Consider the following 24,616-nt stretch of genomic DNA (forward strand, 5'->3'; position numbering starts at 1 on the left):
GCATTAATATTGGAAGAAAACAAATATATATGTGCATTATTGGAATAATAGAAAAAGATTGATGTCATTCAATTAAACCAATATTTTATATGATTAAAATTCTCATTTTATTTCCACTATTTGGATTATATTGATTGATAGATGTGACTGTCAAAGAATATATAAATCGATTCCCCCCCAAATATCATTACAATTACATATACACAATGTTGGTTATAAAATCTATACTAAATGAATGAAAATATGTATACTTCGTCTTTTCCACTTTACCTTGAGTAGACTATATATTTTTGCCATAATATATATATGTGGTTGAAAATCTAAGGGCAAAAAAATATATTTTGCTGTCAGTTGTTTGGATTTCTTGGGTGAATGTTTTTATGTTGCTTTCACAGGGACTTGTGCTCCTTGAGTAAAAAAAAACTATCACATAATAAATAACTTTAAAAAATCTCATTTGAAGTGGATGGCTCTTGGGTCCCCTCGCCAACTGTCAACCAGTCAACACACTGACATGTTCCGTCAGTTCAGTCCTGTATATACGTCCTAAAACTTATAGAGTTCGATCCTTGACTCAAATTTATTATTATTATTTTAAAGTCAGTTCTATTAATGAGAGTCCAAAGGACTGATAAGACCGGCCCTAAGACTAAACTGAACTGAATAAATAAGGACCGACACAACCGAAGCACGGGTTTACTTCGCTAACGCAAAAATACTCTGTATATATAATTTGTCGTCAGCTGTCGATAGGCTCTTCTTGCTTGATACGTCAAAGGCTATTTCATAATTTATTATTTTAAAAAAATAAACAAAGTAATAAGTTATTCTATACTTATTCTCTGTCTCCAAAAGGGCAGGAATACAATTTCTTGCTGATACCTCGTCCGTTATAGGATATATATATAAGATTATATTCTTTTTATGAAGAAGTTTTGGCGTTCATACATAAGTATATACAAATGTATAAATACTCTTTCAATGAAATATTACTAAGCAATATTATAATACAGTATCAAATAAGATACTACTACGAATGTAGTTTTTAGTTATATGTAATTCATTTTAAAAATGGCGAAAAATTAATATTACAGTAATATTTTTGGAGTACATAAGATGTAAATGACAGTTGGTATGATTAAATTATTTGGCTAACTACCAAATAATTTCGGGTTTTTTTTTTCTGTTTCTTTTTGGAAGAAAGGTTGCATGATACAATAGAAGTAACTACGTGGAAGTATTAATTGGTTTAACTTCAACCTGATTTTGAATCATTTTTTTACACAAAAAAAAGGAAACGTGTGATTCTATGAGGGACATAAAAAACTTCTAAACCTGTCATAACATAAATAGAAAGTAAGAGAACACGAATCGATAGCTGACAAAATAAAACAATTAATTTCTTGATATTTTGGAGGATATTAAATGTTGGAAATTTGAGAGGGAAATAATTATTTGCCTCTGCTATGTTTGTTTGTCCTTTCCTCAAATCAAACTTAAATAAAAAGTTTTATGTTTTCTTCTGATGTCTCCTGTAGGGTATTTCTCAAATTTTACTTTGAAAGAAAGATACAAAAGGCTCAAAATTAGTTACTATATAGTTAACCAATCTTCCAAACATTGGGATTATTCTTTACTAATTTTTTAGTATATTTTAAAACATAGCCACATTTTATTCTTGCTCAACCAATAAAAGTTTGTGACAATATATATAGGAATGATTTGATTAGCGAAAAAAGACAGTTGGTACTGTTGTTATTTTTTTGAAATTATTCTTTGTTAGATCCTTGTGGTGAGAATATTTCCATCTATAAAAAGAATTAAAGAATTCCCACCTATCTTTGTAGATTTTTTTTAAATGCAAAGTAAAATTGTTATTATTAAAAGTAATTATAAGATTGTCCCTGAACTAATGCTACTATAATTTTTAAATGTTGAAGAATCATCTGCCAAAAGCAATAATACATTTCACTTCTTCCTAATTTAATAGCAGGCAATTAATGTATGCAAAAGGTCTTCAAATCCATAGTAACACAATTATTTTTCTCACCTTCTCGAAAAGCGTCGAAATTCCGGTGAGTGTAAAAACAACCCCTGAGAGAATTTCATAAGAAATATGCTCACTTTAAGAGACGACATATCTGTAGACAGATATCACTATAAACTAGAGTGTTTCTTACTTGCTGATACCTAAAAATTTCTTCTATAGGGAATAATAATTAAAATACAGTTTACGGTGAGTGTATGTGTGTGTCTTTCAAGAGTGCCGTTGGGCCTAAGAGGCTGAAACGTTGGATGATTGCCTCTCTTGAACTTGGCCGGGATAAGACGGGGACCGATTGGCAGGAGGGAGCTTATTCTATACCCAAAAAAACAACAACACACAAATTAAGTACAAATCAAAAATTGACTTGCATCTTAAAAACCAGCTGAACGGATAAGGACGTTGTCTAAATTTATTCAAAATCATGAAAGTTATTTGTAAAAAAAATTGCACTATCGGGCAACCAAAAAAAGATTTACAATAGAATATTGGATTTGTAAATGAAAATAAAGTTTTGGAGACTCTCGAGATGCGTTTGCATATAAATTTGACACATAAAAAATGATTTTAAAATGATGAATAATTTTTAAATGTGTTTAATTTTTTTCTCGTTTTTTCATCAAACGGCAAATTATCAATTATTAAGAAGAATTGCCACAAAATAATGAATTGCCCCCCTCAAATTTAACTCCTCGAGTCATCCCCCCCCTCCCTTATTTTTTATAATTATTATTGAAAGTAGAGCTGGTATACGTTAGAGAGCCGAATTCATTTATGAATGATATAGTTACTAGGATCCATTTTAGGAGAATACCCCTATTTAGTTTGAATTAGAAAGTAATCAATAATTATTCAGAAGCGCAAAAATGATTAATAAATATTTTCATGTAAAGGCAAAATCATTCAACTCCGAGTCTGAGGGACCCCATTCACAAGAAGCTCAAACAAAATATATAAAAAAAATTGAATTCATGGGTCTTGGGGAATCACAATACTATTAAGTTATCAGCAAGGATACGTAGTCATAGAGGGGATTTCGACTTAATTCAGTCATCAATAGTCGAGATTTAAGCGACCAATCATGTCTTCCCTAACTCTTTACCGCATATTTATAATCAAAATGAGATAATTTGTGAGGTTCAGTTAAAAATTTGATTAGCTTTCAGGATACCTGACCCTCTTCATGTAACAATTTTTTTTATTTTTTTGCTAGAAATAATTTTTCAAGTAAAGAATTGTATCAGCAAAAAACATTTCATAGAGTAATATAGGGAAGGAAAAATTATTTAAAAAATGTCTATTTCTCTTAGTATGAAATGGACTGGGGCTTTCCCAGATCCCAGACGTAATAATAATATAGTTCAAGTAAATTGTGACGATAAAAGATGCCGCTTAGGAAAGTCGGATGCATCAATAATACCTAACCAAAGAATTCTTGTCTCTTTTTGGAATAAATTGACTTAAAAATTTATTGTAAAATAAACATGTATGCATTTTTACATCATTATAATATTTTCCCTGCACTAAAGCTATTTTAAAAGTAGAAAGTTCTGCTCTTTATGGCAGTAATTCATTTTACAAAAGTTAATACTTGAAATTTAATTTTGAAGTTTATCTCCAAAAAATTTAATACTTGAAATCTATTACCAAAAATTTAATACTTGAAATTTGGTTCCAAAAAAATGTATTTTTGTAAACAGTTATATAGATATAATAAAGAAATTCTAAATAAATAAAATTTTGAATTTTTTTTACAAAAATTTTATTATTTTGTGAAAAGCTGTGGATTTTTGAAATTTCTTTCAAAAAATAATTTTTTGAGAATAACATTGAATTTGTGAATGTTTCCTAAGAAATTGAATAATTGTAATTTCATTTTTGAAATTTTTTTGCAAAACTTAATTCTTTTGTGAATGGCTGTAGATTTACGAATAAAAAAATATATAAATGTGTATATAAGATAGGAGTCCCTAGCACCTAGTTAATAAATTACATGAACAGAAAAAAAAATGGACCACTGACAAGAAATATAAAGTAAGTTTGTACGTCGGTGAAATAAAGCAGTGTTCTACTAAAAAATAGAGAATACTGCAACAATTGGCCAATTACCATCTAATTTCCTACTTTTATTTCTTATTGTAGGAAAATGTATAATAAATGTAGATTCTTAACATTATTCAATAAAAAAAGTAATAACACTTCACTTTCAAAGTTCTTACATCAAATCAACTTCGATACAAAATGTGTATTTTGTTATTTATTTTTTTGTGACACTTAAAAGTTTGACTATTTGATTTGAAATTTTGATTGCATCCTATTTTTGGGTCCAAGTTGTTGCTTTGTTATAGTAAAACTTTTTTAAGATAATCATATTTTTGTTATTGCTTCAGTTAATTGACAAATCAAGAATAAATATGTACTTTGATCTCACAATCAGTAAATGACAACTTAAGATTTCCTTATACCGGGTAGACCATTGAAATTTGAACACTTACTAATTCAATAATCAATTAAGTTTGAGTGACTGAAATTAATTGATATTTCGATATATTCAAGAATGAACAATTAGATATGAAAATAAATCAACACCAATCATCTGAGTTCTCTAGGTTACATAAAATTAGAAAAAATGGGATAGAAAAAGCTCCATTCTCTCACTCCAAGTAGTTGGGCGTCTCTAGGACCACCCCGACAGCTGTTGTATAAGTATATACAAGGTTGATCTGACCTATTATTACATATTTCATTATTTTCAATACATGAATACATTGATGCGAAATCACGGAGGATAACAACAAATCATCTTATCTCTGAACAGAGCAAGCTGAAACGTTTAGAAAGAGCAAAGAAGATTCTAAATTTTCTGAAGTCTAACAAAAATTTGGGGAAAGATGTGCCCTTTTCTGGTGAAAAAATTTTCACCATTGATGCCACGTGAACAGCTACTACATCACTACTGATCATCCAAACATGTCTTCATATCAAAAAATTTAGTGTTCATAATAGGTAAAGCCTACCCTCCCATTTTTGTGGAGAAGAAGGAGCGGCTCAATACTGATGCTTCCGTCGAAGTTCTTGATAGGAAAGTGCTACTTGGGCCAGAGAAGTTAAGGGACAACTTTTTTTTCACTCAAGACGGAGCTCCGTGTCATTGCATTGCTAAGAAAGGCAACTTTCCATACTTTTGGTACTTCAAAATTCAACCTCATCCTTTCCGTGGACTACTCTATCTTGGCAAGTCGTCCAGAGGAGGGGTGTGTGCTACTCCTCAAAGATGTATTTAGTCTCTTGCAGCTTCCATGGAGAAGGAGTGGACCAAGCTCTAGTCTGACTACATAGTCAAGGTCTGTATTGGGTAATTATTAATTCTGAGGGCTCACATAATGAAAAAAGTCGTGCCAAGCACTATTTTCGGATGATTTCATCAGATAAATGTCCATACAAAACCTCTTGTTTAAATTTACTCTTGAAAATTTGAAAATAATAAAATATATAGCACTAGATACGATCCACCCTGTATGTTGTGTAGAAGTTATAACTTGTATAAGTAAATTGTACATTTTTCAAGCAAAAAAATAAGATCAATAATTTTAAATGAAGAATTTACAGTGGTTGGATGAGGATAATTCAATAATTGAATATTTTATGGGGTGGAAAAGCTCATTACAGTTCATACCATATCCCTGGATGAGTTGTACGACGAAGAAGGAGAAGAGAAGTCCAACAAAGATAAATGGCTATCTCAAATAACTTTGAATGTTTTTTAGATTACAATCTCAACAATATGGAGATGATTATTCCAAAGAAGAGCCCATTAATGTAGCTTCATCTTCCTCCAGTTCGAATGGAGAGAATGTGAATAATTTTGAATTTAATCATCATGCTCGACTTAATTAATATTAGTTTTTTTAAATTTTTTTCTTTAATATATTATACATCCTCTTATAAACACCTACTTTTGATCCTCACCGATTTCCTGTGAGTATTATTCTCTATTCTTCGAGTATTTAAAGGAACTTGGTATTTTATTTGTTTTTAAAAATATTTTCTGTTTTACAAAATTTTCATTAGAACATTTTATAATTGAAAGTTGATAAATAATTTAGTATATATACCTATAAAATGGAATAATTATTCAAATCAAGAAGGCACCTTTGATAAAAATTAAAATAATTATTGAAGAATGTTTTCTTCGTCTAAAATTTTCACGTACATTAAATGATATTTTTATGAAAATTTTGATCTATTGATGAATTTTTAAATGTCTCATAAAAAAAATATATCTATATATTCTATGGATGATCAATATACCTATTAAATGTTTAATTGTTGACTATTTGCATATAAATGTCTAAAAATATTACTCTTACTTGTTTGAAAGGAAATATGGGTAATATTAATATTTAAGAGTGATATTATGTAATTCACAAAACGCATACGTAAATGAAAAGTGATTTTACAAAAAGTAAATCAAACATTTGTTACCAAAAATTGAGTTTAAATTCAACAAAGAAAAAAATTAAATTTTCCTTATTAAAAAAAATCAAAAAAAATCCACGTTTGCCACATGCTTTAAAGGATCAAATAAGTATTGTTATCAAAGAACATACAATAAACTTATTTTGTTTCTAGGTATATATACACCTTGTAAAAACATTATTCCTTTGTCGGAATTATTGCCAAATTTTTTAAAAGCTGTTTCATACTCCTTGATGCAAATATTTATCGATTCTAAGGAAATTTGCGTTTGTAAATGTTTTTGCTCAAGTCGTGTCTTATAACAACAATAACAATAAAAACTCAAATATTAATTTTTTTTTTTTTGACCAAATGGTCCTAAAGCAAAATATTTTCGTTAAATAGCCGTAGAACGACGCCACTAAATCAACTTGGACTTAAGGTTTTGAGGTATTATATTTTATTTTATGAATTCTGTCAGTAAATACGTCGTCTCTTCAAAGTTATTATTATTACTATTTTTTTCATTTATCTTGTGAGGATTTTTGCTTTAAATGATTTAAACCTCTTGAGAGAGGTAGTTTGACAGATAAGTCAACTCCAATTGTTATTATTATTTGTATCCAAGACTATTAATTTCATTTTACAACTCTAATAATGACAGTAGATATGATTTGAATAAAAATAAAAAGTACACACTTAATTAAGATATTTTATGTGGAAACAATTGCTAGTTACATTATCATTAGTAATGATTTAGTGTGTTATTGTTTTTCGTTAGTATTTTAGTATGATTGCCTTCTGCCAATTCCATATGGAATAATTTACTTGTTTGTATAATATAACTAACATGTTTCCTTTAAATTTCAGATTTCAAGATCACGAGTCATGACTATCTAAATCCAACAAGATCTCATAAAATTCGTAGCTATACATAAGTGGGAAGAAAATGAAAAAATCATCTTCTAACTCTTCGATGATAACTTTCCTCATTTTATTGGTAAAATAATACAACTATTTGATGCAAAAAATAATGCAGACAAACTTGATAAAATGGTCACCTGATTCAATAGATCTAATTAATTATTTCAAGTTTTTAAATTTATAATTGTTAAAAAATAGGAAATCTGTTTGAAAAAGTACCTTGCACGAAGCAGTCATTCTCAGTTTCTCCCAGCTTAAACTGATTAGTACAGGTTAGACTGTGCTTAATTAAATAAAGATGAAATGTGTGTAAACTTATTTTATATTTATGAAATCATAAGCAAACATTTGAACTTCAATGAACAAATGGGAAATAAAGCAAGATATATAATGTAATAATGATATATAATGTTGGATTGGTCTAAAAAACTAGAAAGACTGCAGTTTGGTCCTAATAAAATTTGTCCGTCCTAAGACCGGCCCTTATTTGTCTTTTATGTTAACTCCAGCAGCTGTTGAGCAAAATTTCTTTCAAAGATATAAGACACCTGTTGTTTAATGTAGTATGTATGTGGATAGAATGTATTATTCTACGTTCTAAAAGCTAGAAGTGAAGAAAATAAAATGATATGTAGGACTATAGGACCATTAAATGATAAAAAAGATTATATTTATATAGAGAGAGATAACTTAAGAAATAATCCAGCGCTACTGATATATGATAGATAAGGTTTGTATCAATCATCAAAAAAGGACTTCAAATCGGTACTTGAACAACTTTTTATACTTTAAAACGCCCAATTTCATCTCAAAAAGGTGAAAAAAATTATAATTTGATGTGTTTTTAAAATACATCAGAAAAAAGATTTAACGGGATAAAAACTCATTTTTTTTAATTGCTGGTGTTGACTGTTCTAACCAGAAATTTATTAGTTTATGAAGAACGTTCGTGTCCACCTAGATTTTTTAATCTATCTATATTAATAAAGCAAAGTTTATATGTATGTATGAATCTTTTACCCAAATGAAGGCATTTTTGATCTAAGGTATAACAACGTAATTTTGTAGATCTAATAGTCGTTTAGAATGACAATGGACTACATTTTCAGTGAGTTCCAGGGCTTCCACTGACCCCTGGAAGCCATCATTACCTCTAAGGTTGGGGCTACATTAATGACTAAAAGAGCTCAGAAACACATTTATTTATATTATTAGTTTTGTTTAAATTAATAAATTATATCTTGCTGAAGTTTAAAATCCAAAGTGTTTAGATTTTAATGACTTTGAATGAAAAGTTGTTTAAAGATCTGTTTAATCAGTCTATGGAGAAATTGGGACATGATTCTCAAAACTAAACTTTAAATGTGTACTATCATAATGTAACAAAAATAAAACTTTTTAGATTTATGAAACAGGTTTTATTGCCTTTTGCAGAGAGGAGCTTATGCCCTCGAACCCTTTGAATAATCACTACAAAACATAAATTAATTTAATATAGGTTGTCATGTATAATTATTAATATTTCAGAATCATCACTAATAAATATATTTTGAAAAGTCCTCCATATTCATCCATAATCAATATGAACATAAATTATTTGAGTAGATCAAAAAACTAAGCAAAATTCTTTAATAAGTTACTACTTTATCATATTTTAAATTTCTTAATACAAATTAAAAATAAATATGCTAAATATAAATTTCAATGTAAATATGAAATTAGACTATTACAATTAATGTGTTATTTAAGTTAAAAAAAGTAAGAACACAAGAATAAAATTATATTATTCAAAGGTTACGTGATTTATTTTTTAGCATTAATCTTCCGATATATATATGTATCTAATCATATATTTCTTTTGAAGTCTATATCATTAAGAACAATTAATGGTTATGATAAAGTGTCAAGTTTTAGTTGCAATGGACGAGCTCCAGGATATTATGCGGATATAAATTTGGACTGTAAGGTAAGATTTAAAATACATACTTGAGTGTTTATTAGAAACATATGATAAATTTAAGATAATTATATTTGTGAACCCTGAATGATTAACAACGTTTAAACTACATCTAATACCCCACAAATTTATTGAGCTATATTCGGGTTGATAATGATTTTGTATAAAAAAATATTAACTATTATGTGTTGTATTCCGGTTTGGCTGCAAAATGAAAGCTGTTCACGCTCTCCATTCATTTTTGCCCGCTAAAAGGAGAAAAAATTGAACAGTTAATCTGAAAAATAAGAACAATGGATACTCCTGTAAGTGTACGTAGTCAAAAATATATGAGAAATAGGCTTCTCAATAGGAAGCAAATGGTTGTGGATGTTCCTTGTCCAAATTTCTCCGCTGTTCCTAAAACGGAGATTCATAGAAAGTTAGCAAAATCCACTAGTGCATCCAAGATCGTGCCTTCACTTTCAGCTATCGTACCAAATTTGTTGGTGGTAAGACGACAGGATTCGCTATCATCTATGATACAATCAATTATGTTAAAAAGTATGAGTCCAATTACTGATGCGCTAATAGAGATAAAATACATAGAGTGATGATATGAAGAAGTACATAGTTTATGTCCTAAAAAAGAAGAAATAGTTGACCAAAACATTCGAGTTATTATTTTTCGGTTTGTTAAAAAAAATAGAAGGCCCTTCAAATATATATTTTTTTAAATTTTTATTGTAATTTATTAAAAATTAGAATATATTTCATAAAATAGATTAATATTCATTCTAACTTTTAGTATGAGTATTATTCTAATTCAGGAGATGAATCAAAGACATGATCATTAATAGAGTGAAAAGTCTAATTTATTTTTCTTAAATCGGATATTTTTTAGAACGGCCATACTAATTTTATTAAATTGTTTTGGGCTTATAGCGATAAATTCAATGTTTTTGATTGTTTTGCTCAACTATCTTTTTTCTATTGTATACTGTCGTGACGTCGGAAGAATTTCCCTTGTTATAGTATTCTATGTAATTTAGCTCTATGTACTCGATAGACAAGGCGTGATCGAGCGTGCTACAAAAAATCTAGCAAGCATAAAAAAGAACTAAAGAACAGAATGAAAACTGTTCGGGGAACTAAAAAAACCAGTATTGGAATCGATGGAAAGAAGTTATTTATCATTAAGAACTCAGCTTCGATTTATATCAAATTATTTCGCAAGTTAGTTATTTTGAAATTGATAAATTCTCAAAAAAAATAATACATACATATATATTCGTACGGTGTTCATTTAGCCGTTCATTTCTTAGTTTCTTTTTATTTATTCTCTCAAGACATATTTTATCACAAGACCAAAGATGAAATTAAGTGCCGAAAAGGTCTACTACATGATCATTTTTTGTTCAAATTTAGTGGTTTATATATATTTTGATAAGTACTGAGAGTATCCTGAATTACTCTACAAAATCTATACGAATTCACTAGATGAAAAAAATGCATACGTAGCAGTAAAATTGATTATCTCAAAATAGACAACTCCAAAGTTACAATTTTTCTTGGTAGGCAACTCAATTAGAACAAAACTTAATCACGTGACCGTAGTTCAAATTATTTAGAAGTCAATCATTCACTTTTTTTCACGCTCAGGCGGTCAAAGAAAAAAGGCTGTAAGTAATTTATTTTAAAAGACTCTCAATTTGTTCAGAAGAAAACAACAATAATCTATTTCATAGGTCTGAAAATGAGTTCACATTGAAATTGTGGTATAATTTGAGGCTTGAGTTCATAACTGAAGGCAGTTTTTCCCAATGGGATAACATTTTTGTATTTTTTTCATTTTAATCATTATTTATAGTGATGACGTTAACAAATAACAAACACTCAAAATAGTTTGGCTAAATATTTTTCATTAAGTGACATCTAAATTCAGTAAATTCGGATAAAAAAATAGAAAAAAATTATCCTTGTTTTGAATTTACTCAAAAGTTATGATATGGTATGAAAATAACCTATGCAAAAAAATGTCATTGTCCTACAAGGTCAATTTTAGGTGTCGATCTCGATCAAATTATGATATAAAGACACTAACAATTTACTTAGTAAATATAAATTCTAGTGAGACATTTTTATATTTTACAGAAAATAATTTTGATAGACTTTTTTTTAATCTATAGAAAGTGTTGAAAAAGTTTTGTCATAAATTGTCATATAGAAAAAAAAAACCATCTCCGTATTTTGCACATCTTTTTATTATTTTTAACTTTTTAGGAAGGAAATATACAACATTTCTGATATTATTCCGACGTTTTGCTACATTGGAGAGTAGAGTTAGAAAAAAAAAACTTGATAAATATTTTTTTGTTGGTTACATTAATGACCATCATAATTTATTAATACGAAATAATGATTAATGCTGCATTTTAATCCTTACTGGGGAAAGAAAGAACTTTTTTCTCCTATCAAACTTCGAACAAGATGCTTAAAGATGAAAAATTACTAGCCGTAATTGAAATTGAGAATAAGCTGAAAATCATACCACTCTTAATAAAAACCCAATAACTGACTTAATCTGAATAAATATCAATGAAATTCACTGGATAACAAACATATAATATTTAAGTTGGAATAAATCCTCCTGTCTGTTAAATATTACTTACTTATTGCCATCAGTCAAATAATCAACTCAGCTATAATGAAATTTCAAACATTTTAACACAACCTTTGATGGTTTTTGTGTGTATTCCTTCTTTTTATGTGTTTTTGCCAACTTAAAGTATCAGTTATTTAAATAAAAATAAATGTATTCCCTGTAAAACTTTATTTTAATTTTAAATATAGATTTATATTTGATGTGGGATCCTTTTTGAAAAATTGTGATTTAAGTTTGAATTTATAAATAAAGATTAATTATTAAGTGAAGTAGGAATTTAAAATTAAAGATAAATGAAATATTTTGTAATACTTATGTACACGCAATGCGCTTTTACATTTTCCTTTCTTTTCTTAGCCTCAGTCAACATAGAAGGCATAATTTATGTCATGTCTCAGAATAATCATAAATAAATACCTTTTTATTCTCAAAGGAACAGATGAATTTACTCGTATGTACATTAAGTTAATGACTTTTTTATAAGTAACATTATAGTATTACATTGACTCCATTTCATCTAGGAATCTTGTTTGAAGTCAATATACATAATGTATATTCTTTTTTAGGACAACTGGGGTGCAAACCTACGCACATTGAGTTGAAAAGAATAATTCCTCTTGAGTATATTATCCATTGAGCTACGTTGTTCCATATGACAATTTACAGAACATTTAAAGGATAGCAGCTTATTTGTAATTGTGTTCTATGATATTAGAAAATCACAAAAATCCCATAGCGTATCTGACTAGGACATTGATATGTAGGAATTACTCCTATGTTGAAGTTCAACTCTACTTTAAGTCCAATGTGGACTTACGCTTATACTTCCCTAATTAATCCTCAGTTTTACTTTTTGTTCATTCATGAGCACACGGATTAGCGATGACTTTATATTTAGAAGTTTTCTCTTCAAATATTTCGAGAATAATGATAACAGTCTTGGAAAAAAAAAAAAATTAAGAAAAACCACTCTTTAGATAATCGAGCAGAGAAAATCTTGCGTGTGGCAAGAAAGTACGGTAAGAAAGTGTGGTACGTTACCAATGGATTAAGTTTAATCCAATACGTTCAAAATATTTTCGATTTTTTAAATTAAAACCGGTTTAAATATAACAAAAAATAATAAACAAAAAGATACGATGGTTGAACTAGCTCACGTGGGCTACAATTAAGAGCTTGGGTTACTCATACAGCACAGTTTATGATTCTTACAATCACTAAAAAGGATGACAAGGATGCTGGAAAAGTCCACAAACCAAGGTGTGACGAGAAGGGAGTAATAGTTGCTTGCAGAAGGTGACTAAATTAAATCAGGAAATTCATACCTTCCAGTTTTACTGTAACACAAACACACACATATATATATATATGTACACTTGTAAAATATTATTTATTCGTCGAAATCGTTCCCAAAACTTTGATAGGCGGTTTAATATTCTATAATATCTATATTGATCAATTTTGAAAGTTTAAAAATATATATTTCAAACCTATTTTTTAGAAATTTTTTATTTTATATCGAATTTTTATTGCCTCAAGAAAAATAAGTTTGAGCTGCAATAAGTTCTCAACAATTCCAAGTTAGATAAATGTTTGTAAAATTAAAAGTGTAGCACTACATTATATAAATATAACTCTCATTAAGGTATTTGTTTGTATTTTCAAGATAAAGTGAGTTAGTTTTTTGGCTAGTTTTTCAACTTTTTTTCGAATTTTGCAAACAACAGAAAAATAAGCGAAAAAATTGTAAGCCTACGTACATCTGGAGCAACAATGTAACTTTAGTGTACTATTGCCAATATGTACTCTAATATTTCAAAATTAATAGATTTTTTATAGGTTCAAAATTGTCTATCAAAATTATTTTATGAAAAATAACTCTTTATGTATCTATATTTATCCAGTAAATAGTTTTTACCCTTTTTTATAATTTGATGGAGATGTGCGACATCGAGATGACCTTGTAGAAAAATGTAATTTTGTATAGGGAATTTTTCTAACATATGGCAACATTTTTCAAAAGCTGTTATTGAAATTGGAATAAAGTTGAAAATACACCCGTTCTAAAAAAAAAAAACAATTCTTGCACGTATTGTATATGTATGATTCAATCGTCTCAAAATTGAATAATTTAAGGATGTGTCTATAGGGATCAATATACATACATTTATTATTTGTATACAAGTAGGTTTTTTCACTCAGTCGTACATTTCTTTATTGCATGAATAACAAGAGTACCCGACATTACTTGGAGTTGTTAGGCATCGATGCAAAGACTAAAAGAAACACACAGTTTCCTTTAATCAATATATATTAATAAAGAAAAGTTTGTTTGTATTGTTAAGGATGGTCTGAAAAGTTTCCAACCGCGACGTAAAGATTACAGCACTTGCAATTAAAAGCTAATCCCATCAATCTAGTATCTGTTGACAGTTATTCACCAAAGTTTAACAACTTTGGATGCTCAATTGTTATGTAAGAGTCGTTTGACTGAGTTGATGTGAGTGTTTTTGTAAAAATGTACAAAATTAACTAAATTTTTGTCTATGAAAGTGTAACCTTTAAATAGAATAAAACAATAGGAGACATATGAAGGCGTATTGTGCTAAAATTTGGCGTGTCTAAGTCAATCCAATTCGAAATAATTGAGCCATTTTTTCTCTCGCTTATATCTAAATTAAATACAATTTTTGCATTCCTAATAACTTTTTCCAAAAAAAGATGTTGTTAATATATGAATTTCTAAGAAGTGAAGGATCATAGCACAAATTACTTTTTGATTTATGGCTTTTGGCCAGAAATTGATAATGGTTGTTTCTAGAGTGCTAAAAATAACGATCCTGTATCCAAAAATTAGAGCTCAAAATAAATTTGATTTAACTATATCTTTCATTGTTTTGTTTAACTAACTGTCCTCTTCAAAAAATCCCATATTTTTGCTTGGCTGAAATGATCCATATTTTATGCTACCAATTTTTTATCTTAGGACAAAAAGTTTCATCTGATTGAAAAATTTATTTTTTCCCTTGGACTAAGATAGAGGGTTCTTGATTGTTTTTACTTTTAGGAACGTGAAAATAACCATCATAGTCCTAAATATTTGTTTTGTGGTCTACAGAAAACATCATTTGATATACTAATAGTAACCCTAAATACCCAAATCCATATATGTTACTATTTTTTTAAAGAAACAACTCTTAAAATTCTTTGAAGATATTATTTTTTGAGTTTTAGGCTTTTTATTATGTACTTGTATGTTTTTACTTTAAGATAACCTTTATAATTTTTGTCTTTGCGATCAAAAATGAGGAATTTATTTAACATTCAAAGAAAGAGGCAATTTTTCATTTTGTTTTTTACTATAAACAAAGATAACTCAAGTTATAAGTATGATGCAGACATTTTAAAAATGGTTTTAGAATTTTGTAGTATTAAGCTTTAAAAAATATTACATAATTTATCCCTAATTTCCCACCGAGGGCTTAAAACAGCTTTGAACCTTAAAAATAGCCATAAATAACAAACAAATGTATGGCCTTTTTCTGAAGGCCACGAAGCTATATTTGGAATCAGGAGATCAAATTGAACTATCTTGAGCATATTCTGTTCTAGTCAATAAAAAAAGTGTGATTTTGTGGTATAGTGTTATTCAAAATTGAGTACACTTTTCCTTTGAGGTGTAATGTTTTTACATAAAAGCGTACAGACAATAAAAATATCGGTGCCAGTGATTGGAAAAACTTTGTAAGAAAGATTCATTTCAATTTTTAACCCGCTAATTATGAATTTATATGGAGTTTATACAAAAACCATTACATAGAAATTAATTAACTTTCCTAATTCACCAACTTCAAGTTCGAATCAATGAGATGTCTAATTTGGAAAAAATACGTACAGAAAATTTCATTATTGTTATATTCATGACTTTTTCTTCAGATTGCCCCCTCCCCCCTCAAAAATAAGAAAAACGTTTAAGTGATATTTAGTGCCTATTTACTTAAATGAAAGATACCTGATGCAGACTCAATAACAAATATTCTTTATGAGTAAATCAAAATTTTATGAGGCCATAATAACAATAATACAAAACACTTGGGCCTTTAATGAATTAAATATTAAATTTCGACCACGAATACAAAGAAAAGGGAAGACTTGGACAAAAGAATGAGAATGTCCGTAACAAAAAAAAAAGTTTTGTAGTACAGAATCATGAATGATTCACAAGGGACTTAAATTTATCATATTTTGTATATTTTACTTTACAAATATAACAAATGCTATTTTACAATTTATATTTATGGCTGTCAAACCTTTCTAAGCCTGAGCCCCCATTCTTGATGCTGACCACCTTTGCAAATTGATCATATAAGTAAGAAATCTAGTTGAACTCTACATTTCATATCAAAAAAACATTGAACTATTCATCAGGTTATGAATCCACTACGTGCACTGCTGGAAGAAGTAAATAGAATCTCGCATAAGTGGTTCATTCACCAATTACATCGATTTGGCGGTGGATTATGAACTTATTCCTGACCATACTTGTATATTGCACAGCATGTTGTTGCCTTACGAAATACATATTTTAAGGGTGATGTGGATAATTGGGGATTTTTAAAAATACCCGTTAGAGTGGGCAATGTAAGAAATGCTCAGGCAATCTATAAAATTTCCAATCGTGTGGTGATTTTACGTTCATTAACATTGTCAGGAAAAATGATTGTGGATAATGTGATTATTAAACAATTCATTCCAACCAATTTGATCATTAAGGATTTTATTAAGGTACAATTTCGATGCAAATAATCCAGCTCAGGTATGTCCAACCTATGGATTACGCCCCACCTAATGTTTAGTTGTAGCCCACTACTCATTCTCACTTCAAGTAGATTTTTTTTCAAAATTGTCACACTATTATCAAAACGCATAGAACGCTAATAATAAGTACAAAAATTGAAAAATATTTGACGGTATCTTATAATTTATGGGATTCTAACAGAGTTGCCAGATTAACTTTTTTAAGCAGTTTGGCCTGGAAGAATTAGATTTGGTCTCTTTTTTACATTTGGTCTCATATTCAAATAAATTTGTATTAATTAGTTTTGTTAAGACATTTTTCAAGAAATTTAACTTAATAGGTTCTGAGGCCCATTAAAATATTTTTGGTGACAATGCAGCACATTATATTAAAATGTTAAAAATCTCTGATCTAGTGCATTCTAGAAATTTCTATTGAAATTTCTATTGTATTCAGACAATAAAATTACAATATGATAAGAAATTATCACAAGACACTCAATTTCATTTTAACAATGTACTTCGCCCAACAGGTTATGGAGATAGGCATCTGGTCTCTAAGCTGGAGATAAAAATCTATCGCCACTACTATTCTAGTATAGAGGTCCCCTTTCAAATATAATATAATATACGCTGGCCAACAAGTTACGCTAGTGAACTGCTGGTCCACAAGGGGATAAAAATCTATCTCCACCACTGTGCTGAGTATCAAGCACCCCTTCTGATATATTATAATACACCCTCCTGTATTGTACAAGGGAACCAGTGGTCTAAAAGGTGGATCATTCGGACCACCACCCCTTCCCTGAGCATCAAGGAACCCTTTCAATAACTAATATTACACCACAGCCCATTGGTTGTGCAAGTGAGCCGTTAGGCGAAAAGGTGGGTTATTAGCCACCGCAACCGTTTTATTGAGCACAAAAATCCATTCTAAGAGTCTATTATCACCCTTGGACCACAGTTTGTGCGAATGAACTTGTGTATAATTCCCATCACTCACAATCTCGGAAATCATATGACAAATCAAAAGGAGACATTGAAGACATTACTTTTGATGTGGCAGGGTGACAACAAGATGAGTAAGTTGACTTATGGACAGTGGTTTGTTTAGTATACCAAGTTCCAAGTATCGACAGTAGAAAAACAGATCCCTATTACGTCTAGGCTGTTTTGATCCATGTAACAGAGAACGGATATTATGGATTAGGGGCACAAAATGATGTATTAAAACAGCTCAATGTACGAAAATAGTCTAAGTCTTGCAGAGAGTCATTCCTCAGTGTTAAGGGAAGTTCCAGAGAGGAGGAAGTTACATTGTGACTTACCACATCAATTATGTCGGGTGGAAATGAACAAAAATAAGTTCATCTTGAAAAGAAGGGGAACCTCTCTAATAGCAAATGCTATAATAGCACAACATGTAGCAAAAGTACTTTATTTGGTGAATGTGTTAATGTTTAGGATATGCTTAGGTAACATTAGCTACGTTAGGTGATTTTTTTTGAAATTGTAACATTTTATGTTGAAGGTATACTTAAATAAGTTTTTCGTTTATGTGTATTTTGAACAAACTAATAATATTTATATAAAATATACACCTGGGTAGTTCGAATGTTATTAAAAGAATTAACAATTCTAATATAAATCTTTATTAGATCTTCACTTGTTCCTGTAGTCATCCTGCTATACCCAAATGTTATCATTTCCATTCAAATTGCTCACCTTTTTGACTGAAATATTTGTATTAAAAACACCTCAACCACTAGCTGCAGAGGAGCTGCATGCCGGTTATAAACCACTACCAATGTTGCACATACCTTTACAGATACCACTAAGTATAATACCAAAAAAAGTTCATGAGTTCTGCGAATAACGATCCACCTTTTCGACCAGCGTTCACTTGACTACCCATAAGCTTGTGTGTATTATAGGATATCAAAAGAGGTCCTTGATGCTGAGAGAAGTGGTGGGCAATGATTCACTTTTTGGACCATTAGTTCGCTTGTACAACCTGGTTGTTTTATATAATATTAAAAGGGGTTCTTTATTCTAAGGATAGTGAAGAAGATAGGTTTTGATCCCTCTTAGTTACAAGCTGTCCACTTACACAACATGTTGGCCTAGGTATATTTTGTAAAATAGAGTTGAGTCTCTCGTGAAAATTTCTTATCATACAATAGTTTGATCATGTGAACACTACATATATATATTTCAATGAAAATATACAAGCGTATCGAACTGATAGCAATCAAATGAAATCCTTAAAGACCAAAATGTTTAGTATTGAATTGTTCAATAATCAAATTAACAACAATAATTTTACCCAACAATATAAATAAATTTAAAATAAACATTGGCCACTCTAATGGAAATTTTATCATTTGATCGGGCATTTTTGCACAATGCCCGCTTTGATGGGAATTTTGCATGTTTCCCACTCTGGGATGCATTTTACACATTAGTGATAGCACATACATACACATTACACAGACAGTAGAATGAAGAAGAAGCATAACCAACCGATAACTTTACATTTTGCTTATGATGAGGACTAATCTAACCAACAAAGTTACATCTTTAATGCCTCCAATTTGGGGCTCTTCTCAGAGATAATTTGGATGTTCACCCCCTGCATTTAGAAATGACTAAGCTCTCATTGCCCGCCGACTAACTACCTATCATCCTATTAGGAAGGATGATTTGACAGATATCATCTTTGTATCTTCAGCTGGCTACGTCTCTCTCACAATGAAGCTTCCTAAATGTGGATGTGAGTCATGGAATTTCGCATGAAAGGAAATCCGGTACCTTCCATCCACTTCATGGAATCGTAGAAGTATTTTAAAAAGGGCGATAAGAAATCTTACTTTGCATGTCGTTTTTTTTTTAAAGATTAATTTTTAGAATATTAATGAAATTCTACACAGTAGTATTAAGTATACACTATAATATTTATTTATTTACTTTTTCGGCTATTGCTCCATTTGATTTATATACAGGGTGCGAGGACAAAATCTGTTGATTAGTTAAGACAACATTTCTCCAAAACCAATCAGCTGATCCGTCTGTTATTGGTGTCAAAATGTTCAACGCGTCATAGACTTTAATTATTGTTCGCCAGTTGTAGCGATAGCGTCACTCTAAGTGCCCCAGAAAAGCCGAGAGCCGATGAGAGACATCGAAGGTGTACCGCAATTCAGATTATGCCTAGTGATCATATAAAATTAACCAATTATGACATCGCTGGCATTCTGAAAATGCCAGTTAAAACTGTGAGCAGTATTAGAAACAGCTGGCAGTGTCGTCGAGCCCGATGGACATTGTTGAGAGGAAGACCAAGGAGGAGAACCAGGAACGTCCAGGACGTCGACTTTATCAAGAAGGTCCAGGATGTCATCGACGAGAACCCCCAGCGGTCCATGAGAGCATTGGAGAGGGACCTCGGCGTGTCTGAGAGGACGGTGAGGGCCTGTGTGAAGCATGACTTAAAGTGCAAGTCATACAGGCGTCAAACAGCCCTAATTCTGACAGAAAAAACAATAGGCTTGCGCCTGATCAAAAGCGTCAGATTGATGAACATGCTGAAGCACTCAAAGACGCCGAACATGCAGTGGTTCTTCTCTGATGAGAGGAATTTTGTTCAGAACCAAATCCACACCTCCCAGAGCCACAGCTGGCTTGCATGTCATGCCACCCCACATCTTCAAAAAAGGCATCAGGGTGGATACTGAGGTCTACCGGAAGGTCCTGCAGGACGTGGTGTGGCCGTGGATAAAGTCTGTTGCTGGCGACAGGCTGTGGATGTGACAGCAGGACTCGGTTCCGGTCCTCAAAGCCAACCGTACGTAAGAATGGATGAACCGCAACGCTTTTGTGTTCATACCGTTCTCCTGTTGGCCTCCCTCATCGCCATTTTTGAATCTGTTGGACTACTTTGTGTGGTCTTACGTCGAGAACATGACCAACTGCTCCTCCCATAACACCAAGGAGTATCTCATCACCTGCATCAAGGAGAAGTTCAGTGAGCTAGAACCGGTGCAGATTAAAAAGGCCTGTTCGCGGTTTCGCAGCCGCATTGAGCGGGGGTTGGACGCAGACGGCAGCTACATAGAATAGATTACTGCTCTATATCATAATAAAGAAATTCCTTTTTGAATTATCAATAAATATTGAAAAATAAGCTTGTAGTTGAGTTTTTTCGAATCAGCAGATTTTGTCCTCGCACCCTGTATGTTTGTCCTACATAATATATAAACCAAATTTAGAATGTTAAAAAAAAAATATAATTAAGTCAGTTATTTGATAAATTATAAAGAGTAGTGAATATTTTACAGGTAGGAAAAGTTCAAAAAATGAAATATTGGATTAAATTACGTACATCTAATCAATAAATAATGCTCAAATACATTGGATATGAAACCATATAAATAGGCAATATTTAGATTCCACTTAATCTTAACTGGATTTGGGTCCCTTTTTTTTGAAAACTTTACTGAAAGTTTTAATATCAGGAAGGATATTTGACTCTCCAGTAGTTTGGATCTAAAACTGATCCTTTATTTTGCCTGGGGCTACGTGTTAACTAAAAACATCCAACATATCATGCAATGAAGAAGACAGGTACTGAGATGTCAAGGAACTATCTCGTCAAGGCCCGATCCTCCTTACGGTCCAGTATTCAGTCTGTGATTTAGGATGAAGGCGAATACTTCAAATGACCTCTTTCTCAACTTTTATGAGTACAATTCATGCAAATTTTTAAGTTAATCCTCCGAAAAAGGTGGCCTCAGTAACAAGTTAAAGATTTTTCAAACAGGCACTGTTTTGATCTTAACAGCCTGTATTTTATTAAGTTTCTAGTAAATACTGGACTACAATTATGACTAGCCTAGTAAATGGCAATAATACTAAAAAATATGTAAAATCTCACTGGGAGCACTGTCCTAGCCTCACAGACTCTTACTTATTTACTTTATATTAGTTTGACGAGGGAAATAATACTGTAGTGACATTTATTATTGCTGGCTTGTCCAGTTTAACTTATTATTTCTTTTAAAAGTATAACTATTATTTACTAACAGGATCCCGTAACTTAAAAAAATGTTGAACAGAATTTAACGATGAAGGAATTATCCGGTAAATGAGAAAAAATATTTGCATAAATATATTTTATATTAATGCATTTAATTTGCATTATGAACAAAAAGACTTAGTTTTAATCATTTAAGCTTTGATTTTAATTATTAAAATGAATGCACATTTACCTAAAAATGCAATAGATTTAATACATCCTATCCTTTTGTTTACAGATATATTACTTATGTAATCAACACAGTTTCAAAACAACATTTTCATGTCCTGAGCGAACAGCTTTCGAACAGAGATCCATGGTTTGCAATCATGCAAGCATCGTGGATTGTAAGATTTCGGAAAAATACTACGACTCAAATTTAAGAATTGGACAACAAAATTCAAAACTCATCGAGGGTGAAGAGAATGGGATATTCTTTGGTAAAAATAATTTATTTTATAGGCTTATAATGTCGACTCAAATATTTATGATGAAGAATTGATGAAAGCTTTTAAAGGCTTCAAGCAGTAATCTTAATTTATTGAATAAGGGTTTTTTGCCTTAAAAGATATTAACACACAGAATAGTTTTTTTTTCGTTTTTGTATGAATTATGATAGCACGGAATAATATCATATTTGTATATAACAATATCTTATATAGAGAGTGGGGGCCCATAACTTGCAGTAGCATGGCTAAATTACGAAAAACGCAATTTTTATAAAATCAAGAAAATACAACCCAAAACCAGTTTGTGATATGTTTGAATACAACGTATATTTAGCTATTTTTTTATGTTTCATATGTTCTCCTACACAGGCAATAAAAAAAAATTACACGCCAGGGAACAGATGGGCAGCTTTAAAGGATGAAAAACGTGTCCATTGTGTACCATTCTGTTCTGATGTCAGCTAGGAGGGAATCCAAATTTGGATTGGATGTGCAGTAAATATTCTTCTCCATAACACCCCAAACTACTAAGTCTAGGGGGTTGAAGTCAAGGATGGCTTAGGTCCACATTGACGGAGGCCAGAAGTCAGCGATATTGTTTCTGCATAAGTTTTTGCTGTTTTGGTTCTTATTGACTGTAAGGGAATTTAATAACCTTCTTGATGCTATAGGCATATCAGATGTAGATAATAACGGTCTTTGCTGCCTTTTCCGCATTGGCACCGGGCCGAAGGAGATTACAAACGCGTTACCTTTTTGTTGTTGTTCTGACATTTTTACATTTACAGACATAGGATTTTTTTTTTTTAATTTGTTCATTTGTCGTTTGGTCGCGTAATGCAATCTTGTATTAAAGTAAAACGCGTATACAATTGTTATTACATGCTACTCTAAATTTCGGGTCTCTACTGGGTTTATATGTATATTGAGTAAGAAGGCATTTACATATCATATTTTTATTCTATTTTACAGATAACCCCTCGCTCAAGTATACATCAATTTCTAAGAAGCCCATCAAAAAATTTAAGAATAAATTTTCTTTCCAAAGATACTCAAATAAGTTTAAATACCATAAGAGCCCTTTCGTGGTCGTCAAAGTCCTTCCCCGATTATATTCTCAATATCAAAGGCCTTCAAAACCTCCACATCAACAACTTCGAAACTCTTATTGTCCGCATAAATCAACATGCAAGCATAGAAAGCTCTACAAAATATTGCGAAAGTCCCCAAAAGATGGGGCGCGGGGAGGAAGTACTTCCAAAATACCTCGGACATTCAGTCCAGTTAAACAATTAACTGTGAGTGTGACGTCGTCTTCCCCAAAAGAAGAGTTCTTTTTTACAACAACGCCATCCTCAAAAGCAAGACCATGGGAAATTGACGACATCAGAAAAATATTTTATATTCCAAGTAATTCAGTTGATTGATATTGTGTATGTACAAATTTCATTAGTATTGTGGCAAATTATTCGTAGTGTGAGTGTAGCTTCAGCTACAAAATTAGTTATTATCGTCCATATCTCTGTATTTAGTTGGTATTATTATTTTTTCCCATTTTACGCCTGTAGATATAAAAGTATTAAATGAATGTATTATATTAATAAAGGAAATTTTATCTCATTTCTTTCTGCATATCTGTCTAGACGAAGTTATTTTAATGAAATATCGTAGGCGTTTTGCATGTTTCATTGAGCATGTATATATATAGAGATGTGATTTATGTAATAGGACGACAAGAAGGAAGGAGTGAGACATACGGTATAACTGAATTAAAACCATTATATCTACTGGTGATATATGATTTTGGTGTTGGAATTAAATTTAAAATGCTATAAAGAGGAGAGCCTTTTGCATTTAAAATTGTATTAGTGTAGGAAAAATACTATATATTTGGTGACAGGAAAAAATGTGAAGGGAAAAATTGTAGAGGACAAAATGGCAGGATAAAAAAAAGGTAAAGTGTCTTAATGGAAAAAATGGCAAGAATCGTTTAAATTGATATAATATCTATCACCAATATAATATAAATATAAAAAGAGAAAATAAAAATAAACAAACACGACGTTGTTTCCAATGGAAGAAGGGCTAATCACTTAATTCTCCTTTATTAATTACAATATCATTAGACATAATGGACTATTCATAATTTTAATGAAGAAAAGTCTTGACTAGATTTTTTTTTCAACGTGGCCATATCTTTACCACTTAAAAAGGACTTTGGAAATTGCCTAGTTTTGTTGGAAAAAGTTATGACAAAAACGTAAAAAAC

General features: G+C 30.6%; 1 protein-coding gene across 2 annotated transcripts in view; it reads left to right on the plus strand.

Annotated features, from left to right (window-relative positions):
* LOC121124674 (uncharacterized) overlaps positions 1–23,967 on the plus strand; it is a 68,905-nt gene extending 44,938 nt beyond the window's left edge. The window contains exons 1-5 of one of the 2 annotated variants that reach the window (XM_040719855.2): positions 6,711–6,952; positions 7,373–7,502; positions 9,291–9,392; positions 22,137–22,338; positions 23,320–23,967. In XM_040719855.2, coding sequence (XP_040575789.1) covers positions 7,452–7,502; positions 9,291–9,392; positions 22,137–22,338; positions 23,320–23,774 — 810 coding nt within the window. In that variant the 5' untranslated portion in view covers positions 6,711–6,952; positions 7,373–7,451 and the 3' untranslated portion in view covers positions 23,775–23,967. Of the gene's footprint in view, positions 1–6,710; positions 6,953–7,372; positions 7,503–9,290; positions 9,393–22,136; positions 22,339–23,319 lie in introns of those variants that run through there. The other variant, XM_040719856.2, reaches the window with a different exon arrangement.
* Positions 23,968–24,616: the final 649 nt, after the last annotated feature.

Source organism: Lepeophtheirus salmonis, chromosome 9, assembly GCF_016086655.4.
Source record: "Lepeophtheirus salmonis chromosome 9, UVic_Lsal_1.4, whole genome shotgun sequence".
In the NCBI taxonomy this organism is placed as follows: domain Eukaryota; kingdom Metazoa; phylum Arthropoda; class Copepoda; order Siphonostomatoida; family Caligidae; genus Lepeophtheirus; species Lepeophtheirus salmonis.